Source organism: Ceratotherium simum, chromosome 8 (genome assembly GCF_057802395.1).
Source record: "Ceratotherium simum simum isolate JZ-2026a chromosome 8, ASM5780239v1, whole genome shotgun sequence".
NCBI lineage: Eukaryota > Metazoa > Chordata > Mammalia > Perissodactyla > Rhinocerotidae > Ceratotherium > Ceratotherium simum.
In genome coordinates, this window is record NC_141907.1 from 14009982 (window position 1) to 14032258 (window position 22277).

Sequence of the window (22277 nt, forward strand, 5' to 3'; positions counted from 1 at the left end):
TAAGAATATTTGGCTAACCGGTAACTCACCAAATATAAAACAGCACATAGACAGGGCAGCCCTGACTGGATCAATTTTTTTAATCCATAAAGGTTCACCGTTTAAAAGTTATTATCATTATAACAATATATGCCAAGAAAATTTGGAAAACACAAAACTACGAGAAAGAAGATAAAGATTAAACCACTATTGATATTTTTATTTATTTTCTTAAATGGCTGGTTTTCTGAGTTACTATATTTAATTAAGTGAATACCTTAAATCTTTTTTGGAATAAGGAAAGCAGGATAGATAGATAGATAGATAGATAGATAGATAGATAGATAGATAGATAGACAGACAGATAGAAAAATAGACAGACATATGCACAAGGAACCATCTCAATAGTTTCCAACCCTGGCTGATGGTCAAAATCACTTGGTGAGCTTTTAAAAACTAAATCAGAATCTACTGGGGGAGAGGGAGGAGAGGAAGGAAGGTGGATTCCTGAGTGTGTGTGTGTGTGTGCGTGTGTGTGTGTGTGTGTTCCCCCATTGATAGTTTAGAGTTGGCATTTGGGAACTACTGATGTACTGAAGCCACAGAAAATATAGAGCGCCTGAATGGGTTACGGACTTAAATTTAATTAATGCAAAGAGTGGAGACCAAGTTGGAATTAAACTACTTTTCAGAAAAAGAAATCACTTTGAAATATGAAAAATTGTGGCAGGCAAGATGGGACACATTGACAACTCTAATAATATATTTTTTAAAGTCAGTCATATTTTATTAGACAGAGTTTATTTGAAACCTCAACTACTAAGAACAATTTGCCTCTGGAATTTTGTAGAGATGAACAACTACAGAAGAAGGAATGAGATTTTATCATTCACTAAAGACTTTCACTGTAAAAACAAACAAAATGCACCTACAGCATTTCTCAGAACTGTCACTCAATAACAAGGGAAGATTATTCTCCAAGAAGATAAAGTTCAGGGGATTCTTGAAGGAAGATCCCAGATCTGATAAATATGAGAATTAGAGAAGAGGATTAATCTTCTTTACTCTTAGCTCATGGAGGCAGACTAATGCAAGGAACTTCTTTAAAAGGCATGTAGGCACATGTTCAAGCACAGAGACCTTGGGATTCGGTTCTTACCAGTGATCCACAGGACTGGATTCCCCGCTAGGGCTGGATGACTGGGGAGGTGGGAGGGAGGCTGGTTGCCCAGGTGAGACTCCTGCCTAAAAAGGTGATTAAGAGCAGAGGTGTCTGAGGATCAGTGAGCTCAATGGGTCTGAAAGCCGAGACAAGAATTGGAAAATAAATAGACTGAGACATGAAATTGAGACCACCATGAGATTGAGACACCACTGAGCCATTGAAGGCTTAGGAGGTGTTTAAGGGCAGTCATGGTCATTGTCAGCGGTTCAGGAGACATGTGGGGGCAGACAGACCAGAATTCAAAATTTGTGTTCCCAGAGAAAGAACCAGCTGGTTTACAAGATTCACAGTTGAGACCTGAATCAGGTACGATAGGGAAAGGATCTTGATGATTCACCAGCAGCCAACACGGCATTCACGCCAGCAGCTTCTGAGAGCAAATCCAATACTGCATTGCCCATGTGGTGTTTTCACCTGCCTCCGCCAGCAGTACAGCTCAGAGACACCCAAGGACCACAGAGTCTCAGAAAATCCTCTCTGGAGGCCAAAAATAAGATGGTGCTTCTTAAACAAGCAGGGCTGCTACACGGTGTGGTCCGTGGACCAGCATCGTCAGCACCACGAGAGAACTTATTAGAAAGGCAGAATCTCAGGCCCCATCCCAGACCCATTGAACGGAAACTGTATTTTTACAATTCTGTGTACTTGAGTTAGGTGTTCTAGACCACCTACCCAATAGCGGTGAGTGAATGACATCAAGAATGACCAAGGCAGACTTGTTCATTCATAAGCTTAGGAGGACCTTCAGCCTGAGGGTTCAGATGTAAGTGCAGAACTACCTGAACCTGTGGTTGATCAATACACTCCCTAGAGATAAGAAGAGTAGTCCAAATCTTAAACAGAGTGCTCAAGCTATAGAAACTTAGAGTTATATTTGTATTCATTGATAGAATTGGTATAGATGGAACAAATCTATCTTTTGAGTAATTCATTTCTCAGAGGCAAGGCAAAATATTCCCTCCGCTCTAGGAAAACCATGACTACAGTATGTTGAGCACTTGCTGTGTTCTAGGCTCGCTTTCCCCCACTTCACATATCCCCTCTTCCTTGAATTTAATCCTTGCATAGATTCAACTGGCCTCCATTTACAATCTGTATTCTAGAATTGTTGGGCATTGATTTTCTAACACTAGACCCAGAATCTGTGGGACTCAGAAACATACATTTCTAGAGTTCTCAAATTTTAGATTCACCGAGAAAGCTTTTTAAAAATGCAAACGTTCAGCAGACACTCCCAGAGGTTCTGATTCAGAGGGTCTGGGGTGAGATCTGGAACTCTGCATCATTAACAAGTACCGCAGGTGAATCTTACAGACATGGGCCGCAACCACACTTTGAGAAACATGGGTCTGGTTCTTAATGATCACTTCATACTCATACATGGGCCATCTCCCAAGGCGTGATGATGGATTAATTAGAATAGCCCCAGAGATGTGCTGGCTTTACAAGCACTTCTGTTACACCAGTGACACCAATGAAATCCAGTTAAGTAGGGCAGAACTTGAGAAAATTGCTTGGTGAACCACAGCCAAGGAAGATGCTTCCCTGGCAGGAGGCACCTTGAACTTAAGTCTGCCACCCAGAGGGGAGAACAGTGACTCACAGGACTGCCCATTTGGAAATGATAAAGTTGAGGAAAGCATTTTCTTTAAGACAGAGAAACACCTATACAAGTACAAACTCATAACAAGGTAAGGTTAAGCCTGAAATGTTAGTGGATTTGTACTCTCTGGTAATTCTGTATATATCTGTGAGAAATCTGTCCAAATATAATAGTGGTAGAAGCAGTGAATTGTACAATTATACAATTGATGCAGTGATTCTATTTAAGGATATTATAAAGATGTCAGAATTATTGGGTGAAGGAGAATACAGCCGAGATCATTGCAGGTACTTGGTAGTTAAGCAGGAATGCCTCTCAGTTACTACGGAAGGGGTGGGTCATATTTAATGGAGTTACACCTCATGCGCACATGCGCACGCACACACACATGGTTGCCGTGTAATAGGAAATGTGATGGCACAGCATGTCAGGTACATCAATAATAGTAACTGACGAAAAAAGTACACTAAATACTAAATTCTCTGCATCAAGCTTTCACTTTTCTTTGAAACAGAGAACCTATAATAATCGTTAACTTTGGTTGGCCTTTTTAACATTCAGAGCTCTACTCCAAGGGCTTTATCTGTGTTGATTAATTTAATTCTCACAACAACCCCTAGAAGGTGGGTATACTGTTATTCCCGTTTTACAATGAGGAAATGGATTGAATAATGTGCCTGAAGTCAACCTGTGAGGTAACTTTGAGGTGAGCGGTCTGGCTTTGGATCCCAGTTTTTCATTGCATTGTCTGTCTGTAACTGATTTGTAGTATTTCTTTGTTTATGCTGGATACAAATCCTCTGCTGATTACATGGATTGCAAATATCTTTTCCCACTACGCTGTGGTTTGCCTTTTTACTCTATTACTGCCTTTTTAGTGACTAGAAGTTCTTAATTTTTTTTCCCCCAAAGCCCCAGTAGATAGTTGTATGTCATAGCTGCACATCCTTCTAGTTGCTGTATGGGGGACGTGGCCTCAGCATGGCCGGAGGAGCGGTGCGTCTGTGTGCGCCCGGGATCCGAACCCGGGCCGCCATCAGCAGAGCGCGCGCACTTAACCGCTAAGCCACGGGCTGGCCCTCAATCTTCATATTTAAATAGGAAAAAAATTTCACAGAGTAACTGAATTCATCAAACATTAAATCAGGTACATGTGCTTGTCAACAATTCAGTTCTCCAGGAACTGAGGTGCCTTCCACTTCCTCTATGGACTGCTCTATTACCTTGTCACTGGTCTGCTGGAGAGCAAATCAATTGTCATATCAGCTCCAGAAATTGTTCCAAATTCCAACACTCAACTTGCTTTGGTAGAGTGAGGACCTGAGTTATCTTTTTTTGCCATTCCCATTGCACCAAAATGGTCCAATGTATTAATCTCTTATCATCAGAAACAGGGAGTCAAGGCTGAGAGAAATCTGTACAGATAAACCTTGTTAAACTAACCCTTATCTTCCGAGTCACTTTTCCACAATTAACTGTCCTAAGTCAAACCCCTTTGTCTTATCATGTTTTCATAATTTACTACTCTTTGTCCAACCTAGTATACAAGCTTTCAGCCCTAACTGCTTCTTTGGGTCTTCATTTTTCTTGTTAAGACCCCTATATACATGTAAAAATTACTAAATAAAATGTGTATGCTTACCTCTTGTTAATCTATCTTATGTCAGTTTAATTTTTAGGTCCAGCCAGACACCCTAAAAAGGTAAAGGAGAAATTTTACCTTCTCTACAATGTTAAAGAGCATAGACAAAGACCAGATTTAAGCAGGAACATCAAGAAAGAATTTCTCAGGGAAATTAAATTTGAGCTAGAACCTGAGAGATGAGTGGCAATTACTGTGTGGGCAGAAATTCCTTGTTGCCTAAACAACATCCAGTTTCCCTTTATTGTTGGTTTTAAAACCTAGATTTTATCCCAGGTAGCAGCCCTCTTTACAGATAGGGATAGCCAACGGAGTATAAGCAGAAGTTGTCGAGTGGAGCTTCCAAAAGCATTCTTTAAAGGGAATGACTCAGCTGGGAGGGAGGGAGGCGTTGCTTCCTCTTGTCTAAAGGCAGAGATGATGGCTGACATTCCAGCAGCTGGATAACCCCGAGGATGGAAACTCTGCACTAAATGTTCAGAGAGGCAGTCTCATGCACACGGTCCTTCAAGCCCTGCTTGACCACATAAGAATGGGCCTTGGGCCTGGAACACTTCCCTACCTGGAGATAAAGAATCTACACAGCCTGTGCTGGCCTTATCACCTTGTGTGGGAACATCATTACCTGTTTCAGGCTCAAAGTGTGCTCCTTTGTTCTGCTTGAAGCACGTGCATCGATGGCCCTCAGGCACGCTCCCAGCTTTCAGTATTTCAGACTCCACCAGGGAGGGGGAGGGTCCTTCTACTGTGGCAAGGGAGGGGTGCTAGTAGGCCAATTGTCCTGCATTGGCTGCCAGGGGACCCGCTGGCCGTGGAGGACCAATACCCACCATTGAAGCTGACCTTGCTCTCTCTCTTCTCTATGTGAGTAAAGCCTTGTTCTGTCCAGTGCTTGACTGCATCGAATTTTCTTTGGCAACTCTGATACAAAGATGCAGTGGGCAGAAGTGCTCAAACTTTTACTCCTGACAATAGGCAACAGATGCTACCTGCTTGATGCTAAATATGGTCGAGCAGAAAGACAGAAGTGTGAGCCTCTGATAACTTTATGTAGCCACTGTACCAGCCTTGGTCTTCTTTCACATGAGAAGACAAATCTCTAAAATGTTTAAGCCTCTGTTTAAGAATTTCTTAAGCAAAGCACAATAAGCTACGTAACTAAGAGATTAATACATTGGGTCATATTAAAATTAAGAACTTCTATTCATCAAAAAGAAAGTGAAAAAACAAGCCATCAACTAAGAGAAGATATGTACAACACATTTAACTGCCAAAAGAATAGTACCCAGCTTATATAAAAATGATAAGCCAATTTTAAGAGGCAAACTACCAAATGATAAATGGGTAAAAGGCACTAGCAGACATTTCACAGAAGCGGAAATAGGAATTGTGAATAAATGTAAAAATGCTGAACCTCACCATGAATTAAAATCATCAGATACCACTTCATGTCCACTAGATTGGAAAAAATCGAGCAAAATCAAGGGATGACAAGAATGTGGTAAAATGAGGACTCCTATACACTGCAGTCAGGAAGAAGGAAAACAATTTGGTATTGTCTCACAGAGCTGAGTATTTCTATCCTACTTCCCAGCAATTCTAGTCCTACTTTTATTTCTAAAGAATATTCGAACTTGTGAATCAGGAGACATGTTTAAATTTTTTTTCACAGTGCCATTGTGTGTATTGGAAACTAGAAACAATCCAAAGGTCAATTGATGGGAGAATGGATAAATAAATCGTGATAGAGTCACGTGTCATTAGAGTCACAAAGTGGAATATTACACATCAGGGAAATTGATCCAATCATACATACATAGAACAACATGGGTGAATCTTAGAAACATAATATTAAGAGAATGACATCACAGAAAGCTCTATCTAGTATAAACACCCTTTAATAAAGCTCAGAAACAGGATGAGGAAGTGCATCAGTAGCTTCAATGGAATTGGAAATTTCTAGTCTGAGGTTATAAGTATTGGGTTCACAGATGTCTGATTTATTAGTATGCTTTATGAGTACCATATACATTATAATTATTCCTCTGATGTATGAAATAATGCATTTAAAAAAATTTCTAACCATAAAAAGAAACTATTTGCACCTCTGGCCTTTTTCAGCTACCTTCCTGTTTGTCTCCTTTGCGTGGCTGTCACATTCCTCATCAAGACGTACAGGACCATGGTGGACATCTCTCCTGTTTGCTGGTTTCCCAGCACCTCTTACACATTCCTTTTGTGTTTAGGGAATGCCCCACCTTGAGAGCTCCACCTCCCTAGGAGCCATCAGGGCCTCACTTTCCCAGGGGGTGGGGGCAGGCATGTGGTCCAGCGTCACCAGTCAGTAGCACCCTCAGCAGATTTCAATTCAGGGGAGAGAAGCCTGACGAAGGAGGCTCCTGTGCGGTCAGAGTTGCTGGTAGGTTCAGAGAAGGGGCATCTGATGTTCAGAAGTAGCAAGGGCCACAAGGTGGAATTCACGATACAGAATTACCAGGAGCATCAACCGTGACAATGGGAGCCTGAGTCAGGGAGGTGGGGCAGTTTTCTACTCAGATAGTCCTGTGGCAGGTCTAGGGCATTGTTTCTGGAAGCTCTGCCCCTCAGGTATTTCTCCAGCCCTCATGCCTCTCTTTTAATAAACTCCTCGACTGAATCAGCCAGGGTTGGCTTCTGTTGCTTGCATACAGCCACCATCAGTGTTATTTTTCTCCTGTAACTCCTTTTTGGTAGATCTCACTCCTAATATTTTGCATTCCATAAACCAACATGTTCATGGCACTAGGGATACAAAATATAAAATTAGATGGATGGATAGATAGATAAATAGAGTTCGTACCCTCAAAGAGTACAGTTTTGTCAAGAAGACAGTGTTAAACACCAATGGTTGGTCATCACAACATCCATCCCCACCCCCCTCCCCTCTTGCCTGCTTCTGCTATAGAAACTGGGAAAGATCCAGCAATCCCAGACCCACTTCTGGGTATATATCAGAAGGAAACGAAATCACTGTGTTGAAGAGATATCTGCACCTTCATATTCATTGCAGCATTATGTACAACAGCCAAGTCATGAAAACAATCTAAGTGTCAATGAACAGATGAATGGAAAGAAAATGTGGTGTGTGTATATATATATATACACACACACACACACACACACACACACACACACAATGGAATACTATTCAGCCATAGAAAAGAAGGAAATCCTGCCATTTGCAACAATCTGGATGGATCTTGAGGGCATTATGCTAAGTGAAATAAGTCAGACAGAGAATGACAAATACTGTATGATCTCATATGTGGAATCTAAAAAAAAAAATTTATAGAAAAATAAATCAGATTTGTGGTTGCCACAGGTGGGGGATGAGAGGGTGGGCGAACTGGGCGAAGACGGTCAAAGTTACAAATTTCCAGTTATAAGATACATAAGTACTAAGGATGTAACGTACAATGTGATGACTATAGTTAACACTGCTGTGTGGTCTATTTGAAAGCTGCTAAGAATAAATCCTAAAAGTTTCCCTCAGAAGAAAAAAACATTTTTTTCTTTTTCTTTTTTTTGTATTTATATGAGCTAATGGGTGTTAACTAAACTTATTGTGGTAATCATTTCACAATAGATGTTAAGTCGAGACATCACGCGCTACACCTTAAACTTATACGGTGCTGTATGTCAATTATATCTCAATAAAACCTGAAATTAAAAATAAGAAGCTGGGAAAGGTCAATACTTGCCATCTCTTGCAGCTAGGAGTAGCCACGTGACACAGTTCTGGCCACTGAGAAATAAGTGGAAGTTCTCTGTGGCGGGCGGGGGAGGGCTTCTAGGAAAGTTTTTGCTCTTCAGACAGGAGACAGATGTACCCGGTGCAACCCTTCCAGCTTCCTGCTGCCTTGAGTGTAGATATGATGCCTGAACCCACGTGCAGCCATGAGAGCAAGCACGGCAGAGGCATCACTGAGCGGCTGAACTAACACCTGGAAACCTCTCTCTGGACTTGCTGTTGTATGAGGAAAACAAACTGCTCTTTGTTCACACCACTATAAGTCAAATGCTCTGCTGTTTGCGCTGAAAGCATTCCTAATTTTGCTGGGGCTCAGAGCAGGCTGCTCCAAAACATCCTACGATGGTATACTGATTATTTTGAATTAAAGTTACTTGAGAAGCAGCTGATGCAAAAAGGGCACTTGGGTCCTCTCTGTCACCCTGAAAGCAGGAAATAAATCTCCCATGTGACAGGTGCCCTCCCTGCACCAGTAGCTAGAGAGACGTCCTTAGCGCCAGAGACGGGGAACTCAGCGCTGAGAAGCCTGTATAAGCAAACCTTGCTCCTTTACTAATTTACTACCCGAAGCCCAAAGTCTGCTTAGATTCTTCACTAATTAAGTCCCTAAGCCTAAGTTTCTCTGTCCTGTCAATTCCTCACAAATTTATTGTTTCTCTGCCTAAAACGTATAAAAGCTGCTTGCTTTGGTCATTTCTTCAGGTCACATTTCTACGACACCTCTGTGCATATAAATTGAACTTTTTTTGTCTCCTGTTAATCTGTTTTGTGTCAATTTAATTATTAGATCAGCCAAAAGATCCTGGGGCGGGGGTGTGGGGGGCAGATTTCCCCGGGCCTAACAACTTAAACAGAGCAAAATTACAAACCAGCAGTGGTAGATAATTGTTGTAGAGATGTGAATGAAGGGCCTCCTTCTTGACAAATACAATGAAATGTTCTCGTCATTGTACTCCTTAATTTGGGAGCATTTGAAACTCCTGAGCACTCAATCGGTAGTCATGCTCCTTCCTTCTTTGGCTTTGGTGACATTACACCATTAATGTTATGGAGCTGAGGAGAGTGACCAATGCCAGGGCTACAAACAGGGGTTGTCCAGCCAGGAAGCTCTCTCAGCACACCAGTTTATAACATAGGGGGCAGGGCCAGCTTCGTGGGCGTGTGATCTGTGTGGCTGCACAGGTCCCCACACTTAGCAGGACCCCACGCCTGGTATAATGCTCTGCTGTTGCTATCTTGTAATTCTGAATGATTTTGAACAAGAAGCCCCACATTTTCATTCTGCACTGGGCTCTGACAATTATGTAGCCAGACCTGGTAAAAGACTCCAAAACACTAATGGACCAAATCAGAAATATGGTGCTGTGGAACTAAAACAAAAGATAAAGGAGGACCCCTAAGAGAGAAAGACAAAATGGATTCCGTGTGGCTAACAGCGACCTAAAACAAAACAGAGTCAAGCAGCCGTGCCAGAACAGAGGTGCAGTCATGCACTCTGTTCGCAGAAAAACCACAACTTGGACCCAATACTGAGCCTTCCTTCCTAACGGGTGGCCAGAAGCCTGATATAGCCGATTTTAGAACACCGGTACCTATAAGGGAACCAACGAATCACAGGGCTTTCAAAACAATCCCTGAGGTCTTTGGTTTTTGCCTTTATAAGCTCTCCCCTCCCACACCCTCCCCGCAGCCTACTTTGAATTTGTTCCAGAGGCTGCATCTCCCCAGTTTGCAAACTGTACGAACAATAAAGCTTTCTTAACTAAATTCTTGTATTCCAGATATTTTTTTGTTGACAGTGCCAATTAACTCAAATTCCCCCCACCTTGATTCTCATACATCTGGTGAAATATAAATTGACTTCTTGCTACTAAAGTACATAATACCCTCAACTGAAAATCAAACTCTCCTCATGATGCTACTCTTCTCCGTGGAGTCTTTTTTCTTTTTTTTTTTTTTGTAATACCTATGTGCAAGTGTTAAGGAGGAGCTGCAGACCACGCCTTCCCCCTTGAGACCAGCCCCTTTGACAGTTTCTCAGTCTGTGGTCACCAGCAAAGGAAATCAAATAATGCTGTGACGTAGTGATTTGCTTTATTATCTAAATTTTAACATTTCCAATATGCCCCACATGAATTTGTCCAGTTTGGAAAACAAAGAAGAAAACCAAAGTGAGAATGAGAACCACTCATAAGTGCAAAATACTTCACTAGCTTGAAACCAGGGTGGAGGAATTAAAAACACATTTTGAGCGAAACTTTGTAACATTATCTGTGTATATTAGTTAGAATTCAAGTTCAGCTGCTATAACAAAGGTCAAAATAACAGTGGCCTAAACAAGATAGCTGTTTGTTTCTTTCTTTAGTAACAGTCAGGATATTAGCAGTCCAGAAATGATTCACTGGCCTCAGCAGTTGGTAACCCAGCTTCCTTAGGTCTTGTGGGTTACAATGTTGCTGCTCTGGCTCCTACCATCATGGCTGCACACCAGTGACAGAGAAGGGGAGAAGGGGAAGAGGAAGGTTCACTCTTCCCTTTTACAGAAATCTTAAGGTTTTTTTTTTCAAGGAGCTACTTGTTCAGTTTTCCTCCTGCCCCACCGGTTACCAAGTTTCATTCCCTGTGCTGGTTCTTCTTTGTTCCAACACCTTTGTGTTGGAGGAACCTACAGCTCAGTCCTTGGACCTTTGCTTTTTTTTTTCCTCTATCCTTTTATGGACTGATGACTTTAGGTACAATCTTCATGCCAATGACTCCCACATTTATATCTCCAGCCGAGAGCTTCCTCCTGAACTCCAGACTCATATATCAAGCTACTTCCACCATTTCTCCACCTGGCTATCTAATGGACATCTCACACCCTGACCACCCTGTGCAAACCTTTTCCACCCACAGCCTTCCTAGTTGACGGCATCCTAGTTTCCATCCTCATTGATGGTAACTTCTTTCTTATGGTTGAAGTTATCTTTGACTCCTCTTTCTCTCACATGTGTGGAAATTAATAAAAGAAATAAAAGAAATCTTAACTAAATTGGAGTAGGGAAGGCCTGTAGCGGGAGCTCTCACACCCTGTCATACACTGTCAATTACACCAAACAGGAAGAGACAGAGGCTTGCATCTCTGACAGGAAGTACAGTAAAACTACTTTACTACTGAGAGAAGATTTCTCTCTTTATGTGGCAACAGCCCAGCCAACGAGAAATGCCACAGCTCAGTCAGTGAGAGACCATTGTCACCCTGAACTGTTGCTTTCCCCCTAGACTTTCGTTTAGAACAGCCTCTCCCTACTCCCCCTTTCTCTCTATAAAAGCAAACTCCCTTCCTTTGTTTTCTGGATTTTCCTATGGTTCACCATAGCATGCACATCCTGAATTGTGAGTCTTTTTGGCTATTCCCAAATAAACTCAAACTCCCAAATAAAATAAGAGGTGAATTTGCTTTTTAAGTTGACACACTCAACCTCCAGTCCATGAAGGAGTTCTGATGGCCTACTTTTACAATATACCCAGAATCTGACAATTTCTCGACACTTCCACTTGAGCACCCTAGTCTGAGCCACAGTCAATTCTTACCTACATTATTGCAATAGCCTAACCAGTCTCTCTGCTTCCACCCTTGCGCCCTACAGACTACTCCCAACCCAGCAGCCAGAGTAATACATTTCAAGTTAGACCATACATTCCACTCTGCTCAAAATCCTCTAATGGCTCCCACTGCACTCAGAATAAAAGCCAGAGTCCTTAACATGGCCTGTGGGTCCTACATGATCAGCCCTCCCCGTGCCTATCCATCTGTGAGCTCATCTCCTGCTCTCCCTCTTGCTCAACTCCAGCCACACTAGCCTCCTCACTGTTCCTCAAAGATACCAGCACGGTCCTGCCTCAGGGCCTCTGCACTGGCTGTTCTCTCAGCCAGGCATGCTCTTTCCCCTGATATCCATATAGCTCATTCCCTCATCTTCTTCAAGGCCGTGTTCAAATGTCATTTTCTCAACGAGGCCTAATGTGACCACACTATTGAACACTGCACCACAATGCCCCTTACTCATTGCTCCCACTCCCCCATCCTGCTCTACCTTTTTTCCTAGCACTTCTCGCCTTCTAACATACTATATAATTTAGTTATTTATTATGTTTATTATTTGACTCCCCCCACTAGAATATAAGCACCAAAGAAGCAAAGATCTTTGTCTCTTATTCACTGATGGATCCCAAGTGCCTAGAACAGCGCCTGGCACTTAGTAGATGCTCAATAAATATATTTAAATGAATCGATGAAGAAGTCCATGCTCTGGAAGTCACGCATGCACACTTCACTTCCATTCCCTCCCACTAGCTGGAACCTAGTCACAGAACCACCCTACCAGCAAAAGAGATTGGAAATATAGTTTTAGTTGGATGGCAATGTGAGTGGCTAAAGCTCCCAGTACTAAAGAAAAAGGGGAGACCAATATTGGGGGATAACTCACAGACTCTACCGCAAGGTGGAGGTTACCTCTATCCTCAGTGACTGCGAGTGACTAACATTACCCAGTTATGATTTTGGGAGGAAAATTACAAAATGAAAGAAGATTTCAAGCAAGTTAAAATATTATGCTTATGGTTAGTACATGTAGAGATTCCCTTAATTTGAACATAGCAGGAAATATACAATCCTATTACTAGAAAATGTTCCCCCTCCCTCTCTAAATAAATGTTGATATTTTAAACATGTCTTTAGCTGGCCCAGCATGACCCAGGAATGCTAAATAACCGTTACTCATCGATGTTTATATGATTACATCTCTTCTTGCCTCTCTGGCCACTCCCTGCTTTGCCTCTTTCCCCCATCACTCCATCTCCTGACAGAGGGCGTCTTCCATAGGCTCTGTCCCCTCCCTTTACTCCTCTTGCTCTATGATGGCTCCTTTAGGGAAACCATCACACTCCTGGCTGTTGAACTCACTCTGTGAAAGTCTGCGTCATCAGCTCGAGCTCCTGCTGGACTTTTCTCCACCTGCTTTCCCCTTCAACATCCCATTGGTACTTCAGAGTCACATTTATAATTAAACTCCCCATCACCCATCACCTTCACATCTTCTCCCTTCCTAGGCAAGAAGGGAGCGTTAGGGCCCTTAGGAGTTAGGAGTGTTAGGAGTGTCGGGGAGGAAAAAATTCTCCTCTACCCTTCTAAGTTCTTCTGGCTGGTCTAAGAATTAAATTGACACGAGACAGATTAACAGGAGAAAATCAAAGTTTAATAACGTATACGTCCTGAAGGGGTTCAGAATAGGCCTCCCCAAGACATGCCACTTTGGCATGTAAAATGTTTTGAGCTCAAGGTATCAGAAACCCTGTGGGCTCTAGAGAAATTTCTCTCTCTCCTTTAAAGATTTTAAATTGGGTGCCTTGCCCATAACAAGAGTTGTTATCAGAAATAAATTTTTATGACCTCTCTGTATGGCAGGGCAAACATCTAATTACTGAACATCTGCTGTTCTTATCATCCTTTGAATTACCTCCCTCCTCTCTGAAGCCCCAGGCTCCTATCCCATTCCTTGGCTCAAGATGGTGTGGGAGATCAAGATTTGGCCATCCTGAAATATATCTCTTTACCTTGATTGTTTTCTCTGAGGGACATTTGACCTCCCCCACTAACTACCTAAAGAATTTGACATGGTGGCTCCTTCCTGGAACAGATCTTCTATCATGATGGCTGTAATGATAATGTAAAATAAATGTTACAATGGGAGGGGCACCAAGCCCCTTTTATTAAAAAACCCTATCTCTCCCTGACCACATTATCTATAGATGACCCTGAAAAGAATTGTCTTCTTGCCCTCTGAAGTCCCAGACCACTACCCACCCGCAATACCTTCCTCGCCTTTAGCTACAATACTTAAGCAAGCAGCTTAGACAGAGGGACGAGTTGCTCATTTCTGAGTTTCTCCCATGTATACATGTTATTAAACTTGGTATTATTTTCTCTTGCTAACCTGTCTTGTTAATTATTTGGCCAGCCATAAGAACCTTAGGGGAAGCAGCAGAGGGGGATTCTCCCTCTTCCCCCAACAATGGCATAAATACCTCATTTCACCTTTCTGTCTTCAGCATGTATGTGGGTCTCTGACTCTCCCATGTATGTGGAATTCCCATGTGTATGTAATAAATTGGTTTTTCTCCTGTTAACCTGTCTCATTTTAATTATTTGACCAGCCATAAGAATTAAGAGGGGAAAGGAGGGAATTTTCTTCTCTCCTACACTCTTGTATACATGGGAAAGACCCAGAAAAATTGAATAACTCACCAAAATGGCCAAAGCCACCACCTTAAATACCATCTTCAGCTAAAGACAAAAGAAGATGTTGGGGGTGGGGGGAGTCAGTTATGGGAGGTTACCAGAAAAAGCACAGTAAATAAGGGTAAGTTTGTTATGCAGATTTAAGTTGCTGTCTTCTGCACTGATAAGAGTTTCTAGAGATAAGGTCCTCCCTTCTTTCTGGTACAGTGAGAGAGATATCCCTACACATGGAGATTTCCCTTACAAATGTAAATGTCTTTACAAAGGGTAACTTCTACCTGGTTTTCAGAGCTTCTCCCATGTCTGCTGTTTCTTAAAAATAACCAGCCTAAAATAATCCTTATGCCAAAGAGACAAATTGGGGTGACAAATTCGTTCCCCTACACTGCCTTCCATTTCCCAAATGGAGTCATCTAGCAACTTCTGTCAAAAACTCATGCCTCCCACCAGCCAGCTTACCTGCTGTTAAAAGATAATTTTCCAAAAAAGTTAAAATTGTGACTCTCATACAGATATAAAAATCAATACATTCTAAAGATTTTATTTAACTCATGCAGAAAACAGATAGTTGTTATAACTACAGTCATGCATCGCTCAAAGACTGGGATTCGTTCTGAGAAATGCATCTTTAGGTGATTTTGTTGTGTGAACATCATAGGGTGTACTTACACAAACCTAGATGGGATAGCCTACTACACACTTAGGCTATATGGTACTAATCTCATGAGACCGCTATCGTATATGTGGTCCGTTGTTGATCAAAATGTCATTATGTGGTGCATAGCTACAGTTCAAAAGAGAATTCTGAGATCCCACATATCATAGATCAGGAATATTGAAATGAACGTGCAAATGGAGACAAAACTGGTTTTTCCACAGGAGAGGGAAGGCTGTTAATTGAACTTCTACAAGACAAGACATAATTTGCATATCTGTAGACAAACCTGCATTGCATTGCATAACAATTTACAGAGTTGTGAAAAAAGTTCCATAGAATCTGAATCAGATAACCAAGAGGAGTCTCCTCACAGTCTTTCTGGACAATGCCTAGTTTTCTGCTTAAGCACTACTTTCCCCTACACTGTTCAGTCTTTCTTCACTCTTGACTATAATCTCTATCAGTTGCACTAAAACATAGCTTTTACTTCCCCCAGCTTCTACAGAGAACATTATTGAGTTCACATTGACTCCCACATCAATAATAAACTCTTTCAGCCTTTCAAGATTCTCTTTAATCCAGCATCACTCTTTTATAACCACCTTTTATTCTAGGTGGGTCTGATTCCCACACCCCAAGCCAAGCCAATGCCCGCCCACACACTCCTCCATAACCTGATGTCCTTCTCAATCATCTATATCCTTCTCATTCTACTGGCTCATTTCAAGGTTTTGGTTTTTGTTCTTGCATTTATTACCTGAAGACCACAAGTGGAACCTATCCTGCTCTTTAATTATCAATGCTACATCCCTTAGACTTTGATCATGCTTAAACATTTTATGAACAGCCTGTTTTTGTGCCAGCCACAGTCTAGACTCTAAATCTAGTCACTAGAAATCCAGAGATGAAAACCATGCTTCCCAAGATGCCTTGGGGAAACAGACAATGAGAATACAGGTGATTAGCACTTTGAGACAGGCTGCTTTGGGAGCAAAGGAAGGGCACATAACCCGAATGTGGAATGTTATTGAAGCTTTCCTGGAAGATGTGGCATAAGACCAAAGTCTTGGTCAAGCAAAGAAAGAGGCAGAATGAACTGGAGCATATGCACATATAACTATATGAAACACTGTGTACTTTAATCTCTTTACAGTCATGATATATCTTGCCTCTACTAGATAATAAAGTCCTTGAGGCCAGGGACACTTTTAAATTCTGTTGTACCCCACGGTTTCTAACAGAAAAACACAGTAAACACTTCATAAACTTAGGGTTTGATGGATGACTAAATCTTACATCCCAAAGTGGTCAATAATACTGTTTATTTCTCCCTTATCCCCTTAGGCATATGAAAATGTAAATGGTGTGGTCCTTGAAGCAAAGAGAAAAGTAAATGAGGATATGCCAGGAAGCAAGTTGTCCCTGGCCGGAGCAGCAGATAAATAAAATGAAGGGAACATACTCAGCTGAACGTAGATAGTGACAAGTGTAACCTATAGCTCTACAACACAGTCATCTCAGAAGCTCACAGAGACCCCCTTCACAGGGTTAGGGGACAGGTTCCGGCACTCCATTTTTGGGTTGTGGTAACTGCAGCTTCACCTCGTTGGAAAGAGAAAAGAGCAATAAAGTGAATACAAAGATTTCTCTCTCTTTGAAGTGAATATAGACGAATTTTGGTGAGTTTTCTGAGTTTATGATGCAACTCTGCTTTATCTAAAGGAGATGGAGGTAAGAGCGGACCTACCATCCCCAACTTGCCCAGCCTTCAAGATGGACCATCAAATCTCTGCTCTGAGTCCAGCCCTTGGAGACTGAAATAGACATTCCTTCCTGCCAGTGAGACCAAGGTGGAGACTGCGTACTTCAGTTGGTGTGCTCCACCTCCCATCCCACCTATCAACCCTGCGCCCACAGCTAAAATCAAAGATCCAGCTAAAATTAGGATCAGACACTGGTGTAACATTAAGGATGGTTGTCATATCCCTCCTTGTGCTTCCCATGTGCTCTGAGTATCTTTTTTTACAACAAAAATTTAAAACCCTTTGAAAAGTACATTAAAACATTGAGCACTCTTCACAAAGCTGCTTTTTTTTTTTTTGCAAAGCTCCTATTTTCAAAAATAGTATTTGGGCTAACTGTCTTACGGCGTTGCACCCTTAGACCAAATGGAATTTTCAAAAATAGTATTTGGGCTAACTGTCTTATGGCGTTGCACCCTTAGACCAAATGGAAGTTTCAAAAGAAGGGATAGGAATAAAAATAACTCGGTGAGAGCGTCTTCTCCACCCGGTTACACCTCTGCGATAAAGCCACAAGCATCCTCCTATTTCCCTGGTTCCCCGACGCCGGGTCTCCATCCCCGCCCCTCGCTGTACGTCAAAACCGAAACCCCGCCCCTCTCTAGCACGCTCGTCGGAGAGCCCCGCCTCTTCGCCCTAGTCCGCACGTGCACGCGCACGCTGGCACGCCCCTGAGCCGCCGCCAGAGGCGGGCGTCCATTCCAGGACGGCCCTGTCCGCTGGCGCGTGCCCGCCCGCCCCGGCCACTGGCACCCGCCCCGTCCCAGGCGCACGCACACTCCTTCGCTCCGGAGCCCGTCCGCGCGCCGAGACGCGCCCGAAAGCCCCGCCCCTGGGCACCCGCCCGCCACGCCCCTGGCACCTGCTAGCCATGCTCCCTGGCACCTGCCCCATCCCCCGGGCGCGCGCCCGCTGCCCCCGAAAGCCCCGCCCCCAGGCGCGCGCCCGCCCTCCCCCGGCGCCACGTGCTGGGGGAGGGCGGTGCAGGGGGCCGAGCTGACAACATGTTCTGGCTGTCTCTTCCGGCTGCAGGGCTAGTCGCGGTCCGACATTTCGGCTTGAAGCGCTTCTGGGGACGGGGTCTCGCCACCGCAGACATGACGAAGGTGAGAGGCCGGGGCTGGCTCCGGGCCGGCCTCAGGAGTCCTGCCCACGGGCGACGGGGGCTTCGGGGCGGGTCGAGGCCGCGGTGTCCCGGGCTTCTGCGCCAGATTGCAAAAATCGGCCCAAAAGATAAATTCCTTCTCTTTGCAGAGCTGCGCTTTGGCACGGGCGGGCGGCGCCGGGCTGCCGGTCCCCCCAGGGGTTCTCCAGCCGGCTCCCTGCCTGGGTGCGCTCTCTTCCTTCTCCTGCTTCGAAGAGTCCGAGGCTCCGAACTCTGGGCGAGAAAGAATAATAGCTATAGCTACCGTTACCTGAGCTCCCACTCTGTGCCATGCCCTTATTTTATGATTTAGTTTAGTCCTCGCAGAAACCTAGGGAAGGACGCTGCCAGTGTTGTTCCCACCTTGGCTAGGAGGAGGAAGCCCCAGTTTGGGGAGGTGAAATGGCCTCTAAGGTCCCGGAGTCGGCCAATCACGGCCCGGGGCTCCACACCTCCCTCTCTCGCCACGCCGAAGTGGAAGGCCGGGAAAACTCAGGGCCTCCGGGAGTACGTTGCCTGAAGGGGTTTCTGGGGAAAATAATCTTTCTCTAGGGAAAAGGGCTTTGCAAAGAGTTCCATCTCTTCGTGAAATTAGAAGAATGTCTTCCAGAAGAAAAGCCTTCTCCACCTAATTGAGTTCCAAAAAATTGTGAGGCTCACTGTTGGGACGGGGAGGATCTGGAAAGAGGAATGTCTCGGTGGAAGGAGAACGAGCTTGGGAGTCATGCTTAAGGACCAGGAAGAAGTGACTGTCCCAGGCAAGGAATGTTCCTAGATAGTGCTTGAGCTCAGGCCTCCTGTCGTAGTGCAGAGGGTGGAGGGACCAGACGCCTGTCCAGTGCTCTTTCCAGTACGTGCAAATCCTACCCAGGTAACAGCGTGTCCTTTCTCCCCAGTTCCCCACTTGGTTCCATGGAATTCAGGGCATTGGGCAGCCTTAGGAAAGTTAGAACCTGGAAAAGTTACCAAGGCCAGGGAAGCCTATTTTCTTTGATAAAAAAGACAGAAAGGACACGATTTGGTCTAAGTACTAGTGTGATTTTATGGAAAGGACAAAGGACTGTGAAGGAAGGCATCAGAATTCTCTCTCGGTTCTATTGCATACCGACTAGTATGTCAGACCAGGTTTTGGTTTCATTATCTGTCAGGCAGGAAGGAAACTACATGTTCTTTCCACCTCACAGAGTTGCTATAAGGCCAAAAACATTTTTGAAGTCAAAATGCCATGCAAAGGCCAACGGTGATTTCTTCCTTATTTCAGTTGTCTGAGGGGTAAGCCACTAAGTGCTGGGCAGAATGCTCTGCTCCTGCCCCTCTCTGTGAAGATGCATCCTTTTTCTCTCTTTCAGCCCGTGAGTTAGCCAGAGTTCTTATTAGTATTGGCAGGTGCACCCATTGGCTTTACTGGGATGGCATCTGAGATTTGCATTAGAAGGTTGTAGAGGAGGGAAAACTTCTTTCTACTCTTCTAGGTTCTGTGGCTGAGCCTAAGAATGAAATGGACATAAGACAGATTAACAGGAGAAAAGTATCCACGTTTTATTTGATATTTTTACGTGCATATGGGAATCTTCAAAAGGAAGATGAAGACCCAAAGAAGCATTTAAACCCAAAAGCTTATGTGCCTTTTATCAGAGATATATGATTTATGCACAAAGCAGAAATGCTTTATGCAATTTATCAGAGACTGATAAATTGTGGGGATGTGAGAAGACAAGGGGGCTTGGGCTAGGGGCAGTGAATTGTGAGTAACTAGGAAGTGTCTGGAGGACACTAGTGGAAGACAAGGGTTATTTTAGTAGGTTTCTTTGTACAGGTCCATTTTGGTGTCGAGTCCCAGTCTCTGGTGATAAGAATCTTCTGTTCCTGGTACAGGGAGAGCACCTTTCTCATGGGAAATTTTATGACCTGCTTTTGGGTAGAAAGAGGGAGGTCAGAGAGCCCTTCCTGTGTCTGCTGCTTCTCAGGTGCCTTCAGCTTAAAATAGTCCATATGCCAAAGTGGCATATTTTTGGACGGCATGTTCTGAACCTCTTTGAGGTCTAAATTGGTTACAAATGGCTTTGTTTTCTTAAAACACCTTTCTACGCTTTTTTTTTTTTTTAATTTTTTGTTTATTGCAGTAACATTGGTTTATGACATTGTAAAAATTTCAGGTGTACATCATTGTACTTCTATTTCTGTGTAGATTACATCATGTTCACCACCAAAATACTAATTACAACCCATCATCACACACATGTACCGAATTATCCATTTCATCCTCCTCCCTCCCACCTTCCCTTCTGGTATCCACCAATCCTGTCTCTGTCCCTATGTGTTTGTTTATTGTTGTTATTATCTACTACATAATGAAGAAAATCATACGGTATTTGACCTTCTCCCTCTGACTTATTTCACTTTGCATTATACCCTCAATGTCCATCCACGTTGTCACAAATGGCTGGATTTCATCGTTTCTTATGGCTGAGTGGTATTCCATTGTGTATATATACCACAGCTTCTTTATCCATTCGTCCCTTGATGGGCATTTAGGTTGCTTCCAAGTCTTGGCTATTGTGAATAACGCTGCAATGAACACAGGGGTGCATGTACCTTTGCAAATTGGTGTTTTCAAGTTCTTTGGATAAATACCCAGCAGTGGAATAGCTGGATCATATGTTAGTTCTATCCTTGCTTTTTTGAGGAATCTCCATACTGTTTTCCATAGTGGCTGCACCAGTTTGCACTCCCACCAGCAGTGTATGAGAGTTCCCTTCTCTCCACATCCTCTCCAACACATGTTGTTTCCTGTCTACTCTTTATATAAAAGTGAAGGAAGCCTCTTTTATGTTGTGCAAGTCCTTTCTTGCAAGGGACCGTGAAGACCCAGGACAGGTAGTAATTTCAGTCTTGGAATTAGGAACATTTCGGTGTGATATGAATGTGGCTCACTGCCCAGTACCTACTGCTTTTCGGGTTTTGTCTTTCTGTCCTTGAGGGGAACACGGTTTTGGTGGAATTATTTGCTCCTTCTGGAATTTGGGGACCCTTGAGTCCCTCTAAGGGATCTACTTTAATTATGTTCGCTTTTTTTCCTTGTTCTCAGGGCCTTGTTTTAGGAATTTATACCAAAGAAAACGAAGATGATGTGCCACAGTTTACAAGTGCTGGAGAGAATTTTGATAAATTGGTGTCCGGAAAGCTGAGAGAAATTTTGAACACGTAAGTATTCACCAATGGTGCCAGTTTTTTAAATGCCCTGAAATTGAAAGAGAGTATTTTTTCTGTGCTTTACTGTTAGTAGATAAAAATGCATGGAAGTATGAAGTAAGCTGAACAGGATCTTCTCAATAGAAGTGAAAGTATGTGTCTCTGGGCCACACTTTCATTCTTTGTGTTCAGTGTGGGTGGGTCTGCAGTTCTGGGAAATCAGGCCACTTAACCAAATCACAGACTTATTGTGAAAGACTGACCCAAAGGGTCTGCAGAATACCACATTTCCTCACCCCACCATCCTGGCTCGAGTTCATTTCTGCCCACTTTGATCCTACCCGCCTGCCTTCCCACCAGCCTCTCTACCTTCTTTAACTCCCCTCACTTGTGGGGAACAGCATGTCCCTGGACTTGTTCAGAACAGCCCGAGAGTCCTGCTGCTCTTATTGCATGCCTTGAGTTTCATGGGCTTCTAAATCTGAAAGTACATGTGAATCGCTGATTCTAATTCAGTAAGTGTGGGTGAGGCCTGTGATTTGGACCACTTTTGGATTAACCAGAGTTTGGAGAAGATAGGGAAACCTTGGCGTTTCCAAGTCCTTCTGAGCTTCAGGCCACATTTGGCAGAAATAGAATTGTCAGCATAAGCCACTGCAACTACATGTTATTTGGATTGTAGATAATCGATTAGAATCTAATAGATATAGTCTAATAAGTATAGTAAATTATGTCATTATTGGATAACAGGATTTGCATCCCCTCTCAATTACCAGTCCTTCACCAATAGACAGCCTACTCAAGTGCCTGGGCTAATTCATTAATCCGAAAGCTAACTTGTTAGAGTACAGAACAATCTGTTCCTGACTGATAACTATCGGCTGCGGCACCAGGGCATTCCGTCCTCTGGCTATAATCGTGTATTGCCACCCATTTTGTTTGGAAATTGCCCAGTAGCTCTT

General features: G+C 43.3%; 1 protein-coding gene across 1 annotated transcript in view; it reads left to right on the top strand.

Moving 5' to 3' along the window:
- The first annotated feature begins 17941 nt into the window (after positions 1-17941).
- LAP3 (leucine aminopeptidase 3) overlaps positions 17942-22277 on the top strand; it is a 28539-nt gene continuing 24203 nt past the window's right edge. The window contains exons 1-2 of the mRNA XM_004432294.3: positions 17942-18085; positions 21212-21327. Of these exons, the coding sequence (XP_004432351.1) occupies positions 17984-18085; positions 21212-21327 (218 nt within the window). The 5' untranslated portion in view covers positions 17942-17983. The remainder of the gene's footprint in view (positions 18086-21211; positions 21328-22277) is intronic.